Here is a 20,331-nt window from a genome sequence, read left to right as displayed (position 1 = left end):
CAGGGAAGCTGGCCCACATCCACAATGAACACAAGGTAAAGAGTTCTGGGTTCAGGTCCCAGTTCTGCCACTAACGCTGTGTGACTCTGGGTAAGTCTTTCAGTCTCTCTGAGCCTTAGAGTTCAACAACCTTAACAGGAAAGGAGTCAGTGCTTGTGAAGATGAGAGACCCACGCAAAGGGAAGTTGTCTTTGCTGTCCACCCACCTTCCCTCATGAGCCCAGGATCAGATCAATATCAACTCCCCGCAGGGCCTTAGCCTTACATGCCTCTTTCCTCCTCTGGGGCAGGGGCTGAGGTTCAGTCCCCGTTTGTGCAATGAAAAGGAGTCTGTCTCAGGACACTCCCCCCACCCTCACTTATCCTCATAGTCACTCCGGGACATTGGTTACATTAGCCCCATTTTCACAGGTGAGAAAGATGGGCCAGCTGACTTGCCAGGGGCGCCAGTGAGCAAGGAAGTGTCTGGTTGCTAATCTTCGGTGGAGGAGGGGACCCGCGGGCTATGCTTTCCTTCTACCAGCCGGTCAGCCAGTCCACAAACGTCTTCCCGAGCCCCCTCCGTGCACCTGGAGTCACCCCCTGCTCTGGACCCGGGCAAGGGCAGGGAAGCCCCTTCCCAGCGCTGGCCCATCCACCTCCCGTTTTCCAGCTGCACAAGCTCCGCGCCCAGGCAGGGGCAGCTGGGGGCCAAGTTCCCGCCGGGCGTCTAGGGCCGCGCGGCACCAGAGGGCTCAGGTGTGCGTGCACCCTGGGGCTTTGCGACCCTGCGGCCCGCCTGGCTCCAGACAGGCGGGGAAACCGAGGCCCAGGACCGGGTCCGCGGGGCGCGTCCTCCCCCTCCCGACCCGGGCCTCACCGGCAGGACCGCGTATGTCTTCAACGCCTGGTTCAGGCTACGCAACAGCGCCCACTTGCCCGGCTGCTTGGCGCGCGCCTCGGCAGGGTCGCCGGGGTCAGCGGCGTCCTCGGGGCTGGCGGGGTCTGCGGGATGGGCAGGGGGCTCCATGGCGCGGAGGGCCTAGCGGCGGCTATGGTGGCAACACGTCTCTAGCTCCCTAATTCACCTAATCCCGTGCGCGCCGCCCGCCGGGGAACCCTAAACCCGGCCATCTGCCGCGGGCCCATGGCAACGGCGGCTTAGGTGACGCCCGCTGGCGGGAACGAGGAGGGGGCGCCCGCGCCGCCCCAGCCCCCTCCCATCCTGGCGCGACCCCAACACCCAACATCGTCGGGGATTCCAGGCCCGCCTCACCAGGACCTCTGCGAACGGCACCCAGGAAACGAGATGCGGGGCCTCGGCAAAAACGAGGCACCTGGAACCTCACCTTGACCGCAGTTTTGGAGAAAATCAGTATGTTTTCTGCGGAAAGAAACGTGGGGATGTTATGGAGTGGAACACAATAAACTTCGTAAATTTTTTAAGACTAAAGGGAAGGTGCATCAAAGATCTTTCTGGCCCACTGGCTGCCTCTGGGGAATGAGGGCAGATAAAAGCCTTGAGGTTGGGAGGGGACTTTATGGGGAAAGCCCTGGAAGAGTCTCTGGTCCTCACCCAGCCTCTGAGGCCAGCCAGCTGGTGATCTCCAGGTCAAAGAGGAGGCACTGAGGCCTAAAGGAGGGGCGTCCCCTTGTTCCCCAGGACAGCAAGTCACCCCTAATGGCTCAGAGCTCACCCCACAGTGGGTGCCAAGCTGGGCTCCTGTGTCCTGGCAGCCACACAGGACTGGGTGCCAGCCTGGGTCCATGCTGGGCTGCAAGCCACAGTGGCCACTGTCCCATCCAGAAGGTGTGGAATGCCCAGGCCCTATGACTCTCCTCCTACACCTGCCTCCTTCTCTCTCCCTACTTATCTTTATCCTCTCCCCTCTTTTCTCCTATTCTCTCTTCAAGGTCTCATTTTTGGCCCTCAGCGTTGCCTGAAATCCTGGAAGACCCAACTTTCTGTTCTAGAGGAGCAAACCACAGCGGGGAGTAGAGGGAATGACAAGGAAGGAGACAGTGATGTCTCACACAGAACTCGGAGCTGCCCCTCTGGACCTGGGCTTCCTTCTACACGCCCCCCCCCCCTTTTCCAGCCTCGAGGACCCAGCGCTCTGCCACCCAGCACACAGATGACTGTTGGCAATGACTCCCACCCATTTCCTGTGCCCTCTCAGGGGCTCTGCTCTCAGAAGGGGTCCTTTCCAGAGTTAAGCCCAGAACAAGCACACCTACCCCTGCCCACCCTCCTAGGAGAGTCCGTGGGGACAGGAACCAGACCCTCAGACCCAGGGAGGTGCTAGAGTTGGGCTTCCAGGCATCCTTCCATCTGTCTATTTAAAAAACCTTCACAGGGACTCCCCTGGTGGTCCAGTAGTTAAGACTCCGCCTTCCAATGCAGGGGACATGGGTTCGATCCCTGGTCAGATCCCACGAACTAAGATCCCACGTGCTGCAGGGCAACTAAGCCAGCACGCCTCAACTACTGAGCCCAAGAGCCACAACTAGAGAGCCCGTATGCCACAACTACAGAGCCCACATGCTCTGGAGCCTGCACGCCACAACTAGAGAGAAGCCCACGCACCGCAACGAGAGATCCTGCATGTTGCAACTAAGACCCAACACAGCCAAAAATAAATAAATATTTTTAAAATTAAAAAAAAAACAAAAACCTTCACAGGCTCAGGCTAAAGCTTAGGGGACACCGTCCTCAGAGCTTCCAGCCTAGGGGTGGACAAACCCAGACACAGATAAGGATGGTACCACCAGATAAGGGACAGATTAACCCTGGAGAGACAGGATAGAATGGCTCCTATGAGATTGGACTCTGGACCCAACACCGGTTCAATGATGACAAGGCCATTCACATGCTGTGTGATCTTGGGCAAGTTCCTCAACCCCCATGTGCTTTTGTTTTCTCATTTGTCGGATAACAGGATAACAGTACCTCATTAGGTGCTTGTGAGGGTTAAACAGGTCGTGTGTAACTCACTCAGATCGGTGCCTGTTAGAGCAAATGCTGTGTGAGTGTTAGTTATTATTAACTGAGCAAGTCATGTTGTTGTGGTGTTGTGATTATTTAGGCAGATATGAGGGAGAAGGGTGTTCCAGAAAAGAAAACAGCAAAGCACAGAGAAGCAGAGGTAAGGAGGAAGAGATGGTGAAACAAGTCTGGTGGATGGAGAGAGGCCCCATGAGAGAGACCTAGTAAAGTACTGAGAGACTGGCCCTCCCTGACCCAGACCCACTACTCAACACCCTGCACCCAGGCCACCCCTGAGATGAAGTCTAGGAGTAGGTCCCTTCCCTGCAGGTGGCTGCACACCAGGTCTGGGAGGCAGGTCTAATGCCCCTGGGACCCACTCTGGCATCACACCAGACTCTCTCCCAGAGCCAGGGCTCACTGCTCCCCCAGCCTTGTCTCCTGCTGCCCGGCCACACAGGACAGGGCCTCCTACCTTTGCTTATGCTGAGTCCTCTGCTAGGAACGCTCCACCTCCACCATACTCTTCCCTGCCCCCACTTAGCCACCAAGGCTCCACTTAGCTATGTGCCCCCTGGTCCCCACACCTCACTACCTTCTTTTCTCCTCCCTTCATGCCTCACACCCATAGTGCTGCTGTCACCTCCACCATACCACCATCTGGTCCAATTCTGGCCACCCATATTACATATGGGGAGACTGGGGTTCAGAAGGGGCAAAAGGACCTATCCAAGTATACATAGCAAGCTGGAACAGAAAAGCTTTCAGGAAATAACTGTACCAGTTGTCATCAGCAAGTGATATCAGCAAAGAGTAGAGAAGTCTGCCAAGAACTCTACAGAAACACCAAAAAACATAGCAAAAATTGTCAGAGTCAACTTTACTGGAACTCTAGAAAATATGCAAAGGTTTACAGTAACCATTTGAACATTTAAGGAAGAGGAAGATGACTGAAACCCCACAGGAGAGCTTTGTGGTACTTTAACCTACCCATCCTCCCTCACTCCCCACCTTGAGGATGGCAGCCTGTATCCCTGGTGTGGGTTTTTGGGGTCAGAGGGAGCAGAACAGACCTTGTTATCAAAGAATTTTGATGGTTTTAACCTGTCTGGGGGACCCCTGAGGGAATAATGCTAAAGGTTTGTCTTTATTCCCTAACTAGGGACCCCAGGGTAGAGAAGTAGCTATGGAGGGCATTGGTCAAAAACATCCAAAGGCAAATGAACTACCACCTGGGGAAAAAAATAATCAGTTGGCGCAAACAATAGACACTCCAAAAAGCCTGGAAGAAAGGCAGGGGAATGAGATGCGCCAGGGAAAAAGGGCTTTGTAAAAGCTTCAGCATATACTGGGGAATCTAGAAGACCACGTACACACCCAGGGTTGGACGAGTGTTCAGAAAAAGCATGAGAAACCCTAAGCTCTCACCTCTGACTGACCTCAAGCTCCATGCAGACAGGGAGTGAAGGCTAAGTCAGAGTTGTAAATGTCCTGACTGAGCATTGAAGTCATGCGCCAACATACACACAGCCCAACTGCAAAGTCTGAGATTTTTAAAATTTGTTTTGTTGTTTTTTCCAGGGGTTTTAGAGACTTCAGTGACCACACACAACAAAGAATCTAGTCTTCACACACACACACACACACAAAATAGTTTAGAAAAGTCACTCAACAAAATTACAATTCACAATAAGCAGTAACAACAAACCCTGGGGAGGGGGAGAATCTGACTTCTGGAGTTATCACATTATAGTAATCAAAATGTCCAGTTTTCAACAACAATAACAAAAAAAAAAACGATGAGACCTGCAAAGAAAGAAGAAAACATGGCCCATTCATAGGAAAAAAAGAAATTAATAGAATCTTTCCCTGAGGAAGCCGAGACACTGGACTTAATAGACAAAAACTTTAATCAACTGTTTTAAATATGCTCAGAGAACTGGAGGAAACCAGAACAACATCTCACCAAGTACAGGCTATCAATAAGGAGACAGGAATTATAAAAAGGAACGAAATAGAAATTCTGGAGTTGAAAAGTACAATGACTGATATGAAAATTTCACTAGAGGGGTCAACAGCAGATTTGAAAGGGCAGAAAGAAGAATCAGCAAACCAAAGATAGCTTAACTGAGATATCCAGGCTAGGGAGCAGAAACAAAAAAGGATTAAGAAAAATGAGCTGAGACTAAGAAACCTACAGGACACCATCCAATGGACCAATATATGCACAATGGGAATCCCAGAGGGAGAGGAGAGAGAGAGGTAGAAAGAATATTCGAAGAAATAATGACCCCAAATTCCCCAAACTTGATGAAAGATATGAATCTACACATCTAAAATGCTCAATAAATTCCAGGTAGGATAAACTCAAAAAGATCCTCACTGAGACACATTATAATCAAACTATCAAAAGACAGACAAAAAGAGAATCTTAAAAACAGTGAGAGAGAAGTGACTCATCATATACGAAGGATCTTCAATATGATTAATTGCTGATTTCTCATCAGAAACCATGGAGACCAGAAGGCAGTAGGATAATATATTTAAAATGCAGAAAGGGAAAAAACACATTTCCAACAAGAATTCTGTATGTGGCAAGAATATTCTTCAACAGTGAAAGAGAAACTAAGACATTCCCAGATAAACAAAAACTGAGGGAGTTGGTAGCTAATAGACCTGCTCTACAAGAAATGCCAAAAATATTCCTTCAGGCTAAAATTAAATGGCACTAGACAGTAACTCAATGCCATACAAAGAAATAAAGAACCCAGTAAGGTAACTACAAAGGTAAATATAAGAGCCAGCCTTATTGTTATTTTTGGTTTGTCACTTCTTTTTTTTCCTATGTGATTTAAAAGACAAATGCATAAAATAACAATTATAAATCTAAGTTAATGGACACACAGTGTATAAAGGTGTAATTTCTGACAATAATACTGTAAAGAGAGAGTGATGGAACTGTATAGGAGCAGAGTTTTCATGTACTATTGAAGCTAAGTTGGTGTTAACCCTCACTAGATTGTTGATAAAAATGAACTTAAATACAAAACAGAAATAGACCCACAGACATAGAAAACAAACTAACTACGGTAACCAAAGGGGAAAGGGGGGAGGGATAAATTAGGAGTTTGGGATTAACAGATACCCGTTACTATTTATAAAATAGATAACCAACAAGTACCTACTGTATAACCCAGGGGACTATACTCAATATTTTGTAATAACCTATAAGGGAAAAGGATCTGAAAAAAAAATATATATATATGTATATAACTGAATCACTTTGCTGTACACCTGAAACTAACACAACATTGTAAATCAACTATACTTCAATTAAAAAAAAGATGTCATTATAGAGGAATTGACAGGGGAAAGACATGACATATAAAAAAACAGCAAAATGGCAGAAGTAAGTCTTTAAATGGAAATGAATTTAACTCTCCAATTAAAAGGTAGAGGTCGGCAGAAAAGGTTTAAAAAAAATAACACATGATCCAACTATATGCTATCTACAAGAGACTCACTTTAGATCCAAAGACACAAATAGGTTGAAAGTGAAAGGATAGAAAAATATACTCCTTGAAAACAGTAACCAAAAAAGAGCTGAGGTGGCTGTACTAATATCAAACAAAATGGACTTTAAATCAGGAATTGTTACAACAGACAAAGAAGAACGTTATATTTTAATAAAAGACTTAATCCAACTGTTATCAACAGTCCACAGATTTATCTTCAAACTTCACTCTGATCCAGGAATCTGGGCAGAGTACATCTAGTCCCTACACTGGCCTCACCACAGAGCCAGAAATCACATCTTACCGAAGCACAGCAGACTTCCCTGAGGTCCTAAAGAAGTGGGTCACATGTACCACAGCTCTCTGGGTTCTCACAAGCACCAGCTAGCCTTGCAACGTGGGGCAAGTCCCTCCTCCTGAGACCACAGCCCCCCATCTGTATGTGAGGGGCTACCACGACAGCCTCAGAGCCTTCCCTGACATCACCACCCCACCCTGCCGTACCACAGGCGGGGCAGAAGCCTCCCCCAGCCCCAGACTCCCTCCCACCCTACTCCACCCCCAGGACTCCTGCTATCATAGTTCTGCTCATGGGCACCCTTGCTGTGTTTCGGAGCTGCCTCCCCTTCTGGTCTGGAAACTCCTCCAGGACAGGGAGCAGTCAATTTATCTCTGTATCCTTTGTGCCCTGCCCGGTACAGAGAAGGGGCTGAGTGTCACTTTGCTGGGTGGGTGAGTGAGTACTTGGCTGGAGGAGGTGGCTTCCGGCACACTAGGAACCTCCAGACACTCCCACCTACTCCCAAAACCATCAACATGATGGGTCTGCCCAGCCTACCGCAGGGTGCCTGGGAAAGAGCTCATGCTCTGCGAATGCCACCCAGCAGGGGAAGTCTGACCTCCTCCCCTGAGCCCTGTGCCTGCTCCTTGTGCCACAGCCCTGTGCCCTACACAGCAGCCTCTTCCCAAGGTCTCTTCTCCCTGCATGCTGCCCCCCTCACCAGCATGGCTCCCTATCCTGTCTGGACCTGCCCCAGCTCATGTCTAAATTACCCTATCTGGGACATATATACGTTGCCAAATGTAAAATAGATAGCTAGTGGGAAGCAGCTGCATAGCACATGTAAAGCAATTATACTCCGATAAAGGTGCTAAAAAAAAATAAATAAAAGCATAGCTGAAATTAAAAAAAATTTAAAATAAATTACCCTATCTGGGCTTCAGTTTCTTCACCGGCAATATCGGCACAAAGATCCCTACCCTACAGCCTTATGGCAATAAAATGAGATCATGTATAGAGAGTACCCAGCACATAGTAGGACCAATGTAATGCTACTTTTGAAGAATTAGAACCCTCAACAAATGAATAACATTTTTTCATAATGAAGAGATTTGGATTCTGAGCACAACTATATGAAAGTGTTTTCTGTTCCTGGTACTCTGTGGGGCTCAGAAAGGCTGGCATGATGGATGAATGGAAGGAATGAGGGAGGGATGGGTGATTATCTGTCACTGATATGTCCCACACTGGGCCACTCTACACACGGGGCAAGAAACATCATATTCTCTGAGGTCTCCTCATATAATTTATCCCAAATAAATATTTATGCCAAGTAAAGTAAAAGAGAGAAGAGAATGGGAAATTCTCATACACAGGAAAACTACTGATATGATTTTAGTAGTGGTCGCCGTGGCCGTTAAACTCTTTTGAGCTGTGTCCAGCATTGGGCTGAGCGTTGTACATGTGTTACGATATTTTGTTCTCCAACATCCCTTTGAGGTAGGTATCATGCTCGCTCCAGCCCCTCGGACAAAATGAGGGTGAAATCACAATCGTTCATTCGTTCGGCACAGAGCTCCATCTCTGCGCGTGCTGGCGCTGGAGCTGAGGAGGCCGTGGGGAGCAGGCTGAAGGCCTGCCCCCGTTTCTGGGCTCACCAGGACGCCCCAGGAAGGCAGGGGAAGAGGGTGGCGTGCGGTCAGACTCTAGTGCGCGCAGAGGAGGGAAGGGTCCCAAAGGGAGTCATGGCCACAGCGAGGACTTAGAAGTCAGCCAGAAGAGGGACCAAGTGCTCGGGCTGACCGACCGTCTTTCAGGACAGGGAAGGCGTGGCAGGAGGAGGCGGACCTGGTAGGCAGGTGAAAGACAAGCGCTCTGACTGAACCCCTCGTGGCATTTCATCTTCACAGCAACCATCCTGGGAAAGGAGGGTTTTTATCCTCGTTTTACAGATGAGGAAACTGAGGCTCAGGAAGGCTGAAGGACGTGCGTGCCCCAGGTCCACACACTTATCAACAGCAAAGCCCACGATGAGCCCAGGGCTGCGGGCTCTGCCTGTGGAGCTGCGTGGCTGGCTGGCTCCCCAGAGCTGGGACTGCATTCAGGACCAAAGAAGTAACAGAAATGTGCTTTCTGTGTGAGGGGTGGGCAGAGCCAGGTCCACCTGCAGATACCTGCTCCCAGCAGAGGCTGCCAGACGAGATGGGCCAGCGTTCAGGGAGGCTGGTTGGAGGAGGGTGGACAGCAAGTCAGAGGCCTCCCAAGGGAAAGCGGCTGTGGGAGCTATGAGTGGCCCAGGCCCTCCCTCTGGGGTCTGAAAATGTCCCCATCCACCCAGCCCCGCCTGCAGCCCAGGCCCTGGCACCCAGCAAACACTCAGTGACAGTGACTTTTCCTTCTGTTTTTGGTCTTGGCCATCTCTGATGGGCCTTTGAAGAGACCCTCAGGCCGAGGGGCTCTAGAGGGTGGCTCCTCCAGCCCCAGGACAGAAGACTGTCTATCCTGATCCTGCCCTGACGCCTGCCTTCTCACATACACACATATACATAACTCACACTCAAACATGCAGCTGCAGGGCACGGCTGCCCATTGGTCCCACATGGTCCTGGAGGACATGAAGCCACTGGCCAAGCCTCCACAGCACACACCCCTACCAGCCCAAGGGCCTGGTGCCAGGCCAACCTGGCTCAGGGCCCACATTCCTGAATCTGGAGACCAGGAGCTCATTAGAGTTTCAGGCTGATCACGGGGAAGGGCTGAGGGTCAGGGGCCACTGTGGCCCTGGGAAGGAAGGGGGGCTGGAGGACTCAGCCGGGGGCAGCACCTCTGCTTCTTCCCCATATTACCCTCGGAGCCTGTAGCTCTGGCTACGTCATCCCCCATTCACTTCTCCCCAGTCAGGCTCAAGGCCCTTCCTGGTCTGGCTTCAATAGACTTGCCAACTTCGTCTTCCCTTTCTCCAAGGGCTTCTCTACATCTGGGCCTTTGCACATGCTGTTCCACTGCCTGGACTACCTGGGGATTCAGAGATGTGTATAAATAAGTAATTTCTGACCAGTGGGGTGAGTGCAATGAGGAAGGGAGGCCCCAACAGACACATCACACGGAGAATGGGCCCTGAGAGAGTCAGGGAAAGTTTCATACCTGGGTTTTGAAGCATAGATAGGAGTTTTCTAGAAGAAAGGATTAGGGAGGGGATTCTACAGCTAAGAACATGGATAAGAGAATATGGGATAGGGAAGGATGAGCCACCCAATAGGGTTATTCCTGATAGAAGGATGAAGGAGCCCTCACCTGCTGAAGAATCACCATTGTCCTTGGTCAAATGCTCCTACTGCCCGCCTGGCCAGACACAGTTCTGCAGGGAGAGAGACCATGTCAAGCCTCTGAGCCAGCCAGCCCTGGAAGCACTGAGCCTGGCTGGGTCACCTGGGCTCTTCCCAAAGCCCCAGCCCCTCCTCCCTGAGGAACCCTCCCTGGCTTCTCTCCCTCTGGCCACAGCCCAGCCTGCGTGACCTGAGCCTCTGCCACCATCACCAGTTCCACTGCCCAGAGCAGCTGAGCTCCCTTTTTACTACTGTTATTCAGAGATTCCCAAAGGGCTCCTAAGAAGTAGAAAGTCCAGCCCCCTCCCCTGGACATATGGGCAAAGGGGCCAGAGAGGGACCAAGACTTGCCAAAGGTCACACAGCAGGACAGGACAAATTCAGGATTAAGACTTGGTCTCTGGCCACCCAGCTCAGAGCTGCCCCAGGAGTAGAGGTGACAGGGACAGCCTGGCCCAAGAGGAGGGTCAGGCTGTACATGACCTGCTCATGACACGACGTGCCTAAAACCCTTCCAGAGCACCCCCGGCCTTCAGGATGGGGTCTCTAATCCCTCCCCCATCTAGCGTTTAAGGCCCAGCACTATGCGTCTCAGTCTTGCCTCTCTCTGCTTTCTTCCTTCCTCACCCCTGCCCTTGGGCCATTCTCAGCACTCACTCTTCCTGAAATATGCTGGCCCTTTTTATACCTCTTAGACTTTGTATACACTGGACCCTCTGCCTGGAATTCTGGCTAATAAATTCCCACCTATGCCTCACGGCTCAGTTTAGATGGTACCTCTTCCAGGAAGCCTTCCCTGACTGTCCCCAGGCTGCCAAGAGCCCCGATATTTCCCTCTATCTAGCCCTGACTATATACGTTTGTTGTCTGGTCAGGGTCTGTCCCCACCTCTGCTCCCAAAGTAAGGGAGTTGATACAGGGTAGGGTGTGGGGCTCAGCCATCACCTCACACAGCACAGGGACAGCTCAGGAAGGACTCGTGGGACTGAGTGTGGTGATCAAAAGCAGCCCCAGCCCATTGGCCCCAGCATGAGGCCCCTCTGGCCCCCTACCTGCCTCCCAGGATGAGCATCAATTTTTCACAAGGTGCATTCAGAGGCGCTGGGGCATTTGATCCTCTGCCCATGACACTACCTGACACCCGAGCCCTGACCCCTGCCCTGGGGCTCCGGGATACAGCAGGCACACCGTCCTTCTGGAGACCTGCACCTGGCCTGGGTGTCTGGCTGAGAAGGGAATTCAACAAAGGCCAGCAGGCAGCTGCCGTGGGGAGCTACGTCCGTGAAGAGGATGCCCAGCTGTGGTGCTGGCATCCTGCACCAGTGTGAGCCCCGAGAGCCAGAGGCAGAACCAGGGCCTTCAGGGCCTTGGTGGGTGGAAAGGGGTTGAAAGGGCATAGAATTTAAGGGCCACGTGTAAGGAAAATGCTACAAAATAGACATTTTTTTTTCTTCAAAATAATAACTAATCCCTGTTCAAGTTAATTGCTTTTTAAATTGACAACAGAGAACACAGAACTGTATTTACATTTCTGTACCCATGCTCAGTTTTACCTTGTCCTCCCAACAACCATGGCTGATGGGGTTTCATCTCCCATTTCACAGATGGGAAATTTGAGGCACAGAGGAAGGAAGCGACTTATCCAAGGAGAGAGATAAAGAAAGAGATAGTGGCTGAGAGAGGCCTAAGGAGACAAAGAGTCAGGGACAGAGGACTCTGCCACCCCCAGCATGTCTGCCCCCCCGTCCCAGCTCTGGTCAGAGATGGCAGGGGGCCCAGACCAGGAGCAATTGGCTGTGGGGACAGTGGCTCCAGGGTGGCCTGAGCCCATGACTCCCCCAGAGTCCAGCAAACCCTTCTCCCAGGGCTCAGGACAGCGGGCAGCCCATCCTTACCTGGGTCCCTGCTGCCCACCGGCCTGGCTGCCCCTGCCACCTGCACAGAGGGCTCGGGAAGCTGGGGTGGCAGGTGTGGGAAAATCTGCAGACACAAGCCCCCTCTTCCTCTGTCTTGCTCCGTGACTTGCTCTGGGGGTCTCTCTGGGTCTTGCGGTCTTTCACTGTGTGCCTCTCTCTCTCAGTCTCTCCCTTTCCTTCCTGCCCAGGGCAGCTCTCCGGCCGGCACTGCTGCCCTCTCCTCCCCACTCCAGAGCCTTCCCCCGGGAGGCGGAGTTGGAGGGCCCTCCGAGGTCTGGGTGTCGTGACATCAGCATGGGAGGCGGGCTGTGCTGCCCAGGGCCCTGGCGGAGCCCTGGCCGCCCAGCGGGGAGGCCGGGGCACTGGGGTCTTTCTCGGCTGTGCTGCCGACCAGACCAGCGTGGGAGCAGGCCCGGAGCCACTCATCCCAGCCTCAGCTGCCTCCCGTCATTTGCAGTAATGCCCACCACCTGCTCTCAGCACCTGGGCAGGAAACCTTGCTCTGATCCCGACTCGGTCACTGATTTGCTGAGTCTTGGCCCCTGCCTGCTGTCTGCCAAGACTGTTTCCTTCTCCGCAAAATGGCTGTTTGCGACTCAGAGCAAAGGACCAGGCGAGGCAGGGCAGGAGGTAGCAAGCCCTGCCCCCTGGCCCTTTCTGCTGCCCTGCCGCGCCCCCCACACACAGACACTGCCCTCGCCCCAGGCCACTTCCCGAGGGCTCGCCTCAGATGCGTCCCCCTGAAGTTCATCACTTCACCACTGCCCCACAGCTTGTTCTGTGGGCTGGGGCACGGGATGCCTGCTGTCTCTAATCATCTAGGAAACCTTCTCAAAGCAGCTGACTGGGAGCAACGCTGCTTGTACCAGGGACTCGTGCAAACTGAGGTGGAAAATGCGATTTTACAGTAGGGGAGGAGGGTAAACGAGGAAGAGAGTGAACAAAATGTTCGTTATTAGCATCAGCGAAAACAGTGACACCGAGGACTCCCTGTTGAGACCTGGCCCTTGCACGTCGTGGCCCTTCGCCTGCAGCGACCCTGGCAGCAGCCCCAGCCAAGCAGGCCTCTCCGGGACAGGTTTGGCCAGGGCGGAGGGAGGTACTCTTTTGGAGTCTCTGTAACTGGGTTGTGCCTGCAGGGAAGGGGCCACCTGGCTGCCACCCAAAGGATGGGGTGGGGGACCCAGGGAGGGACCAATGGCCCAACTGCGCCACCTCCCGGGCACAGCTGCCCGACAGCGCCCCCTGGAGAGCAAGGCTGAGCATCCGGCCTCTGCCTGGAGCAGCGGGTGGGAAGCGACAGCGCTGGGACCCAGGCTCTGCCAAGGCTGGGGCTCCCTCTGACCCGACGATCCTGACCCCTGAAGACCCCTGGATGCTGGAGTGTGCTTGGCTGGGTGCCCACGACCGGAGTTGCTCCTGAACAGTCCCCACTGCTGGACTCCCACCTGCCGTCTGCACTTGATACCTACCACCCCTCTAATCTCTTGAGGAGCCGGCCAGACTGGGTGGGCGAGTGGTGTCAGCCTCACGCAGATGGGAGAGCTGAGGCCGAAGAGGAAATGGTGCCCCAGGCAGAACGCAGGTCTGAGCTGTGAAGGATGGGTGCAGAGTGGCACGGGGGTATGTGGTCCCCTCCAGATGCCACACAGCTACAGCTACTCAGCACCCACCAGTGGCCAGGCGCTACGCTAAGGTGGGTACATCATTCAGCACAGCCTTCTCTCACACTCTTATGAGGAAATCTTGGTCTTAGTTCATTTATTTTTCCCTTACTCCCCACTCCCAACCCAGCCACCAAGTTCTGTCCACTCTACCTCTGAAATCTCTCTGGTTTCTCCTCCCCGCCACCCCCAGCTTTCTGGCTCGAGCTGCCATCATCTCCCCCTCAACAGCCTCCACTCTGATCCCCTACATCCACCTGTACCCCCATAAGCCCATCTCCTTTTTGGCTGCCCTTCATGCGGCTGCCCCCCTCTATTCCACAACTGTCTCAGGGCGAGGCCTTCCTGCCCCCAGCAGGCTCAGGGAACACCCAGTAGCTCCCCCATTGCCTCGCCACTGGTTCTCTGCATGTCTTCCCCACCAGTTTGTACACTGTCCCGGAGCAGGCACTGTGGCTGCTTCCCCCGCCCCCGTGCCTGGGACGGGACTTGGGAAAAGGCCAGGTGAAGGGACAGCCGAACGATGCCAGCACGGTCCCACCAGGCAGGCATCGGGGTCCAGCCTCAGCTGTAGCTCCTTCATGTGGCTCTCTAACCAGACAGTCACCCAGGCCTGGGAAACATTCCCTTCATTGTCCCATATCCCCAGAGGGACAGACAGACACAGGAAGGCCTTTCTGGAATTGTGGTAACATTTATTCTGAGAACAGAACAGGTCTCCACTCCCCTGGCCCTGAGGGGAACGCAGCCCAGCTCGGGGTGCTGTGCAGCAGGGGCCCCACCCATCTGCAAATGGGGACTTGAGGCCCCTGTGGGCTGCAGGGTGCACCAGGCAAACAGAGCAGCTGCTCTCCCCACTCACCCTCCAGTCCCGGCCTGAAAGAGCTCCATCCTCACCTGCCCAGTCCCCAGGGCCTCCGGGGGACCAGGATCCCCACACAGCCAGGAGCCAACCAAGAGGGGCAGGGAGCAAAGGCAGGGCTGCCGAACCAGTTCTCTCTGAGAAGGGAGTCGAGGGACACAATGCCCAGCCCCCAGGCTAAAGCCCACACAGGTCTGCCAGCTGGTCCTGGTTTGCCCCCGTAGCCCAGGTGGACATGGCTGAGCAAAGACCCGTGTGTCGGCCCCAGAGGCCCCAAGCTGGCTTATCCGGCCCTCGACGCTCCACCCAACTCAGGAGTCTTCCTTTCAAACAGACACTGAGAAGTGGTGATTACATGACTGTGTATAGTGTGTACGGATACAAAGATACATAGAGAAAGGGTATTGTTTTGCCCTTATACAGCACTTGCTAGTAAGAGTGTTGACAAACGATAATCGCTGGCCCCACTTTGCAGAGGGGGAAATCGAGGCACAGGAGGTTTAAGCAACTTGCTCCTGGTCACACGCAAAGTCCTCACCCTAGGTTCGGGTTCTTGAGAAGTCCCAGCTTTTCGAGAAGGAATCCTTTTGTTCTCCTTGTCATTCAGTTCCTGGCCCCTCCCGTGACCCAGGGCCAGGACACAGGAGCAGAGCCAGCCAGAGCGAGGGGTCAAGAATCCAGCATATCCAGCCAGGTCACTGCACCCAAGAGCCAGATCTTGAGCTGAAAAGTCAGGTTCCCCAAAGGAATTCCCAGCAAGGCCACAGGAATTCCTGATCTTGAACCAACTGGACATTTTCACTGACATCACCTGGTCTGGAGCCTGAGAAGGGCACAGGGAGATCCAAAGATGGTCACAGCGCCAACACTCTCCAAGAACACGGTAGGTGCTGGCTTGTAAAACATCCAAGTACAAACCCCCATCTTCTTCATCCACCTCCAGACCTCCTCTGAGAAGGTATGACCTCGCCACGTCCCTCCCCAAGCAGATCAAAATAAAATCAGAAGATCACAGGAACTGGAGCTTAAGAAGAAAAAAGGGTTCTGGCTTTCAGTTTTCCTTTAAAAACCCCTGGTTAAAATTGAGAGTTAAAACGGAAAGAATATAAAACGTTGAGGACTAGAAGGAGAGTTTTGGTCCAGGCAGCAAGAGGGTTATGGCTCCTCGGCTACGCTTTGAGGGGAATGTTGGTGGAAGGGCCTCTGGTCAGACAATGGATTTACCATCTCCTGTCAAGCCCAATGCGCAAACTGATGGCAGCGGGCCTGAGACCACCACTCCAGAGTCCCTGCTCCCGGGAAAAGCCCAGGTCTTGCAGCAGACCCCTCAGGTCTCTCCCCGCCTGGCCCACTACATCAGACACACTCCTTCCCGCGTCAGGGTAGTGGAGGCAGGACGCCCTTCCTCTCTACCACCTCGCCAGGGACCCTAAACCAGAGGCTGGGAATGCGATCAGAACCTAGGAGAAGATGGGTGCAGCTCCTCTGGGCGTCTGTATCTGAGAGGACCTGAGAGCAGAGGCGAGGCCCAGGACGGACGCCAGGTCTCCCAGAGCTGCGAGGAGAGGCCCGGCTCCACACGGGGTCTCGTGGGCATCGTTTATTCATTTGGCAAATCTCCTTTGAATAAATACCTGATGGGCGGGTGAGTGGATGGGATTCGAGAATGAACAGATGTCACCTGGACATTTCCCAAATTCTAGCCTGGGCAGGAACCCAATAGCCAAGAGTCCTTTCAAGGTGGCTAGAAAACCAGATATAGGTGACAAAGAAAGCAAGTCTTGGACACTGGGGCAGGTCTGGGACACAAGGGGCAGGAGTGGGCCTTGGGGATGTGGTAGTTTGTGTGTAAACAAGTGACATCTTCTTGGCACTCTGCTGGCAGACAGCAGGGCCTCGGGAGAAGGTTTTCAATGGATAGAGTCCCTTAGCCATGGTGGCAGTTGGGGTAGGGAGGGCTATTTTAAATCTCAGGCAAGACGACTCCTCTATGAGAAGGGAACGCTTTGGGGTCCTCGGGACGCTGAGGCAAGTGTCCTTGAGAGGGACAGAGACCTCCCAAGGTCACACAGCAAGTCAGTGGAAAAGCTGGGAAAAGGACGCCAGTGTCCCGGCTCCCAGGTTAGTCCCTGGCCTGGTTGGGGACATGCAGATGGTGGTGAGAACTGTGGGTGCAGGTGGATGGGCAGGTATCAGATGGCCGTGAGGGAGGCACTGCTGAAGATGCGCACAGCAACGGTGCCCGGCAGGTCGCTGGGCTGCTGGCTGTTGCGGTCTCGGAGGTGGAGGGTGTGCAGGGCCTGGAGGTCGTCCGAGCTGGCCTTCAGGTGCACCTGGCCCAGGAACTCATCCTTCAGGACTCGGTAGTTCCAGATCTGGACGGAGACAGAGGATGGTTGGGGGCCATCTCCAAGACAAGGACTATGGGTCTGTGAGGGCTGCTGACAGCGGCGGCAGAGCCTTGACTCCCCTTCCTGTGATGCAAGCTGGGCTGAGGAAAAGGAGCCCTGCATCTGCCTCACCATGGACCTTGGGCAAGGCCATGCCCCTGCCAGAGCCTCAGGCTTCCTCCCATATGTCAAAGCTCCCTTCCATGTATACAGTTAAATCTGTCATTATTAGCTCTGCAGTTGACCTTGGGTGACCTTGGACAAGTGATACACCCCCTGCTCTGGTTTCCCCATCTTCAACATGAGGTTTGGATCAACGGCTCCTAAGGGTCCTTCCAGCCCAAACATCTATGGGTCTGTGATTTGATCCGGAAGGACTCAGTGTTAAAAAACTTGGAAACCCTACAGTAGCTCCCCGAGGATACCTAAGCGTTTGTTTACAGATGGTTTCTTACCGGGAGAGATGCTGGCCTGGACCCCAGGGACAGAGGGCTTCCTGCCAATGAGCTCAGAACTGTGGCCCCCTTGGCCTGAGAGGGGAAGGAAGCCCGTGCCCAGGACACTGGCTGTCTGACCCCCTGCTCTCAGGTAACAGTCACCCCCACCATCTGCCACCAGGGGAATTTAAGGAACAACTCCCAAGGCTTTGGGGCAAGGCTGGCAGAGATGCCCACTGTCCCTGGCCAGGAGTCTGACCCTGCTGTGTCCCACAATCCCTACAGCTAATCCAACTCATCCCACCCCACAGAGGGGGCTCTGGGGCACCGGGAGGGGTAGGTAAGAGAATTCCCTAGGCCACACCGTGTCGGGGACAGAGTGGGAACCAGAACCCAGTGTTCCCAGGTCCCTGTCAAAGGCCCTGCCACGTGAGGCCCAGCCACTCTGAGTGCGGAAGCATGAGGTGGGGGGCCCAGGAGGGACCACAGACAGGTGGGTCACCTGCACAGTGATGGGTTGGCTTGGCTTCTTGCGGTAGAAGATGGCTTTCACATCATACTCAGGCGTTGAGGTGCCTTTCTGCACGGCCGAGCGGACTTTGTCCCCCTCACTCTTGATGATCACATATGAGTTAGCCCCTAGAAAGAGGGAGTGGGCAACGGGGTGAGGGTGAGGCTGGGACAGGTCCCGGATGAGACAGATGTCTGGAAGCAGAAGCCTAGGCTCATGTATTCGGGAGAAGGGAGACCAGAGCCTAACCAGCTCCCTAACTTCCAGAGACAGGAGGGGGCACACTGGTAATCTCTGGTCTCCAGACCTTTACCCAAGCTGTTCCCCCTGCCCGGAGCACCTTTCTCCCCTACCTTCCTTCACCAGGCTTCATACCTTAATACCTCCTTAGCCTGGAGAAAGGCCCCCCACTCCAGGAAGCCTTCCCTGAGCCCTCCCTGCTAGCTACCTGTCCCTGTGTCTGACTGCCCACACTGGAAGCCGCCCAAGGGCAGGAGGCAGAGCGTGTTCTTCTCTATACGCCCAGCTTCATCCCAGGGCTGGGCCCAAAGTGGATGGCAGGATGGGTTTGCTCATTCAATGAGTGAGAGCAGGAGAGCTCTGGAGGCTGTGTCTGTGGCTTGGGAGGGGAGGAGGGCTGGGGGTTTTCTCCAGGCAAGCTCACCTGCTGGGGAGTCCTTGAGACCGGCGGCCCCCAGGACATGCACCTGGGTCACCTGTTGGGGGTAGCCGCACAGGGAGCTCCAGCAGGAGCGGGGAGGCTCATCCAGGCGTAGCTCCCTGATGCAGGGCAGAGAAGGGGCGGGAGGTGATGGAGAGGGTCCGGGAAGACGGAAGGTCAAGGGATTCAAGAAGAGTGGGGCAGGGGTTAGTCCAGACAATGCTTGTCTTGGGCAAACAAACCTCCATAAGCTTCCCGCTGCCCCATCCCTACCCAAGGGTGCCCCCTCCTCTCCCAAGGGAAAAGCAAGGTACCGAGGATTACTGTGTGCCAAGCGCTTTGCTGGGATTTTACAGGTATTATCTCTAATCCTCACAGAGCCCTGGGAGATAAGTGACTGCCACTCTGCCCATTTTACGGATTAGGAAGCATCAGGATCGCCGGGGGAAGGGGCTTGCCCAACACAGCACAGACTGGCGGGACCGAGGTCCGCTAATTCCACAAGCTTCCCCCCCCAGTCTGGGACGTGGGCAGGGAGCACCGACTCTGGGCTGCCTAGCAAGGTGGGAGGGCAGTGTGGGATGCACAGGTCTGCACTGCAGCAGGGATGGGGATGGTTTCAGGGTCCACCTAGCCGGACTCTGCCACTGGTGGCACGGACTTAGAAACCACCCCCAGCCAACGTCAATCCCCAGTTCTGATCTGTAAAATGGAGGGGTCAGGCCTCCCACCCCAGGGTTCAGGAAGAGCAAATGAGATGAGTGAAAGCTGCTTTGTAAACTGTGAAGCGCTCTGCACACGTGAGCAGCTGCTCCTTCGTGTGGCCCAGAGAGGCTGGGACAGGGGAGGAGAGGAAGGGAAAGAAAGGGGATGGATGCTAATGTCAGGCCAGGGAGGCTGGAGGCCCAGGCTCCATGGCTTAGGACGGCACTGAAGATCTCTGGGCTGAAGATTGTGGGCCAGCCTGGTGTGGACCTGGGCCCTGCCAACCCAGGGCCCCAGCCAGTCCCCACACACCGGCAGTTGGAGGGCACATCAGTGAAGATTCGGAGCAGGAACTCGCCAGTGTGTCCTGGCTCGAAGGTGGTGGGGATGATGACGTAGCGGCCCTCGGGCTGCTCTGTGCGCAGGAAGACACTGCGGGAGTTGATGTAGATGGAGCTGGCCGTCCTGTGCGGCAGGCTGTGCACGCGGTACTGGCGGTTCTCCTCCACCTGATGGGGGCGGAGACACTGGGTCACACAGAGCCCCTCACCCCACCCCGCACCGTACCGCACATCTCCCCCTCGTTGCCACAAGAGGCGTATCTACAGAGTCAGAAGTACATGAGCGTCTGTCTGCCTAGGGCTGGCGGGGAGGGAGGTGGATGCAACTGGGTGGTGGCGGCTAAAGTGTGTGGGGTTTCTTTTTGGGGTGATGGAAGTGGCCTCAAATTGACTGTGGTGATGGCCGCACAACTCATACACTTTAAGTGAGCGAGTCATATGGTATGTGAATTAGATCTCATAAAGCTACTGAGAGGGGTGGCAATGGGAATCCCCCTGGTGACAATGTCTGCGGGGTTTCTGACATCACAACAGAATCAAGTATCACTATCTGTGCGGGACACAGCATGTGTCCATGAAATGACATCACCAGCTGCCGGGACATGCTGGACAATTCCTGGAATAAGTGCCATGATAAGCTATAGTCACATCAGCGAAGGTCATGTCACGTCAGAGTCACAACATCAGCACGCAGTGAATGTTCCAACACGCTGACGTGAACAAACGGTTATAATACGACCCAGCACATCAAATGCCAG

The 20,331-nt window shown here is 54.0% G+C and overlaps 2 protein-coding genes across 3 annotated transcripts in view; both read right to left on the bottom strand.

The window, feature by feature from the left end:
- MYO7A (myosin VIIA) overlaps window positions 1-12,204 on the bottom strand; it is a 98,798-nt gene extending 86,594 nt beyond the window's left edge. Inside the window, exons 1-2 of the mRNA XM_024749673.1 lie at window positions 11,982-12,204; window positions 10,055-10,118 (exon numbers count right to left, since the gene is read on the bottom strand). Of these exons, the coding sequence (XP_024605441.1) occupies window positions 10,055-10,072 (18 nt within the window). The 5' untranslated portion in view covers window positions 10,073-10,118; window positions 11,982-12,204. The remainder of the gene's footprint in view (window positions 1-10,054; window positions 10,119-11,981) is intronic.
- Window positions 12,205-14,346: 2,142 nt separating this feature from the next.
- The window catches only part of CAPN5 (calpain 5), a 57,315-nt gene continuing 51,330 nt past the window's right edge, over window positions 14,347-20,331 (bottom strand). The window contains exons 10-13 of one of the 2 annotated variants that reach the window (XM_024749596.1): window positions 19,545-19,741; window positions 18,531-18,646; window positions 17,858-17,994; window positions 14,347-16,903 (exon numbers count right to left, since the gene is read on the bottom strand). In XM_024749596.1, the coding sequence (XP_024605364.1) occupies window positions 16,721-16,903; window positions 17,858-17,994; window positions 18,531-18,646; window positions 19,545-19,741 (633 nt within the window). In that variant the 3' untranslated portion in view covers window positions 14,347-16,720. The remainder of the gene's footprint in view (window positions 16,904-17,857; window positions 17,995-18,530; window positions 18,647-19,544; window positions 19,742-20,331) is intronic. The other variant, XM_024749586.1, reaches the window with a different exon arrangement.

Source organism: Neophocaena asiaeorientalis, unplaced genomic scaffold (genome assembly GCF_003031525.2).
Source record: "Neophocaena asiaeorientalis asiaeorientalis breed wild unplaced genomic scaffold, Neophocaena_asiaeorientalis_V1.1 scaffold363, whole genome shotgun sequence".
Classification (NCBI taxonomy): Eukaryota; Metazoa; Chordata; class Mammalia; order Artiodactyla; family Phocoenidae; genus Neophocaena; species Neophocaena asiaeorientalis.
Note: the sequence above shows the minus strand (reverse complement) of the source record. Positions and strands in the feature narration are given on the sequence as shown.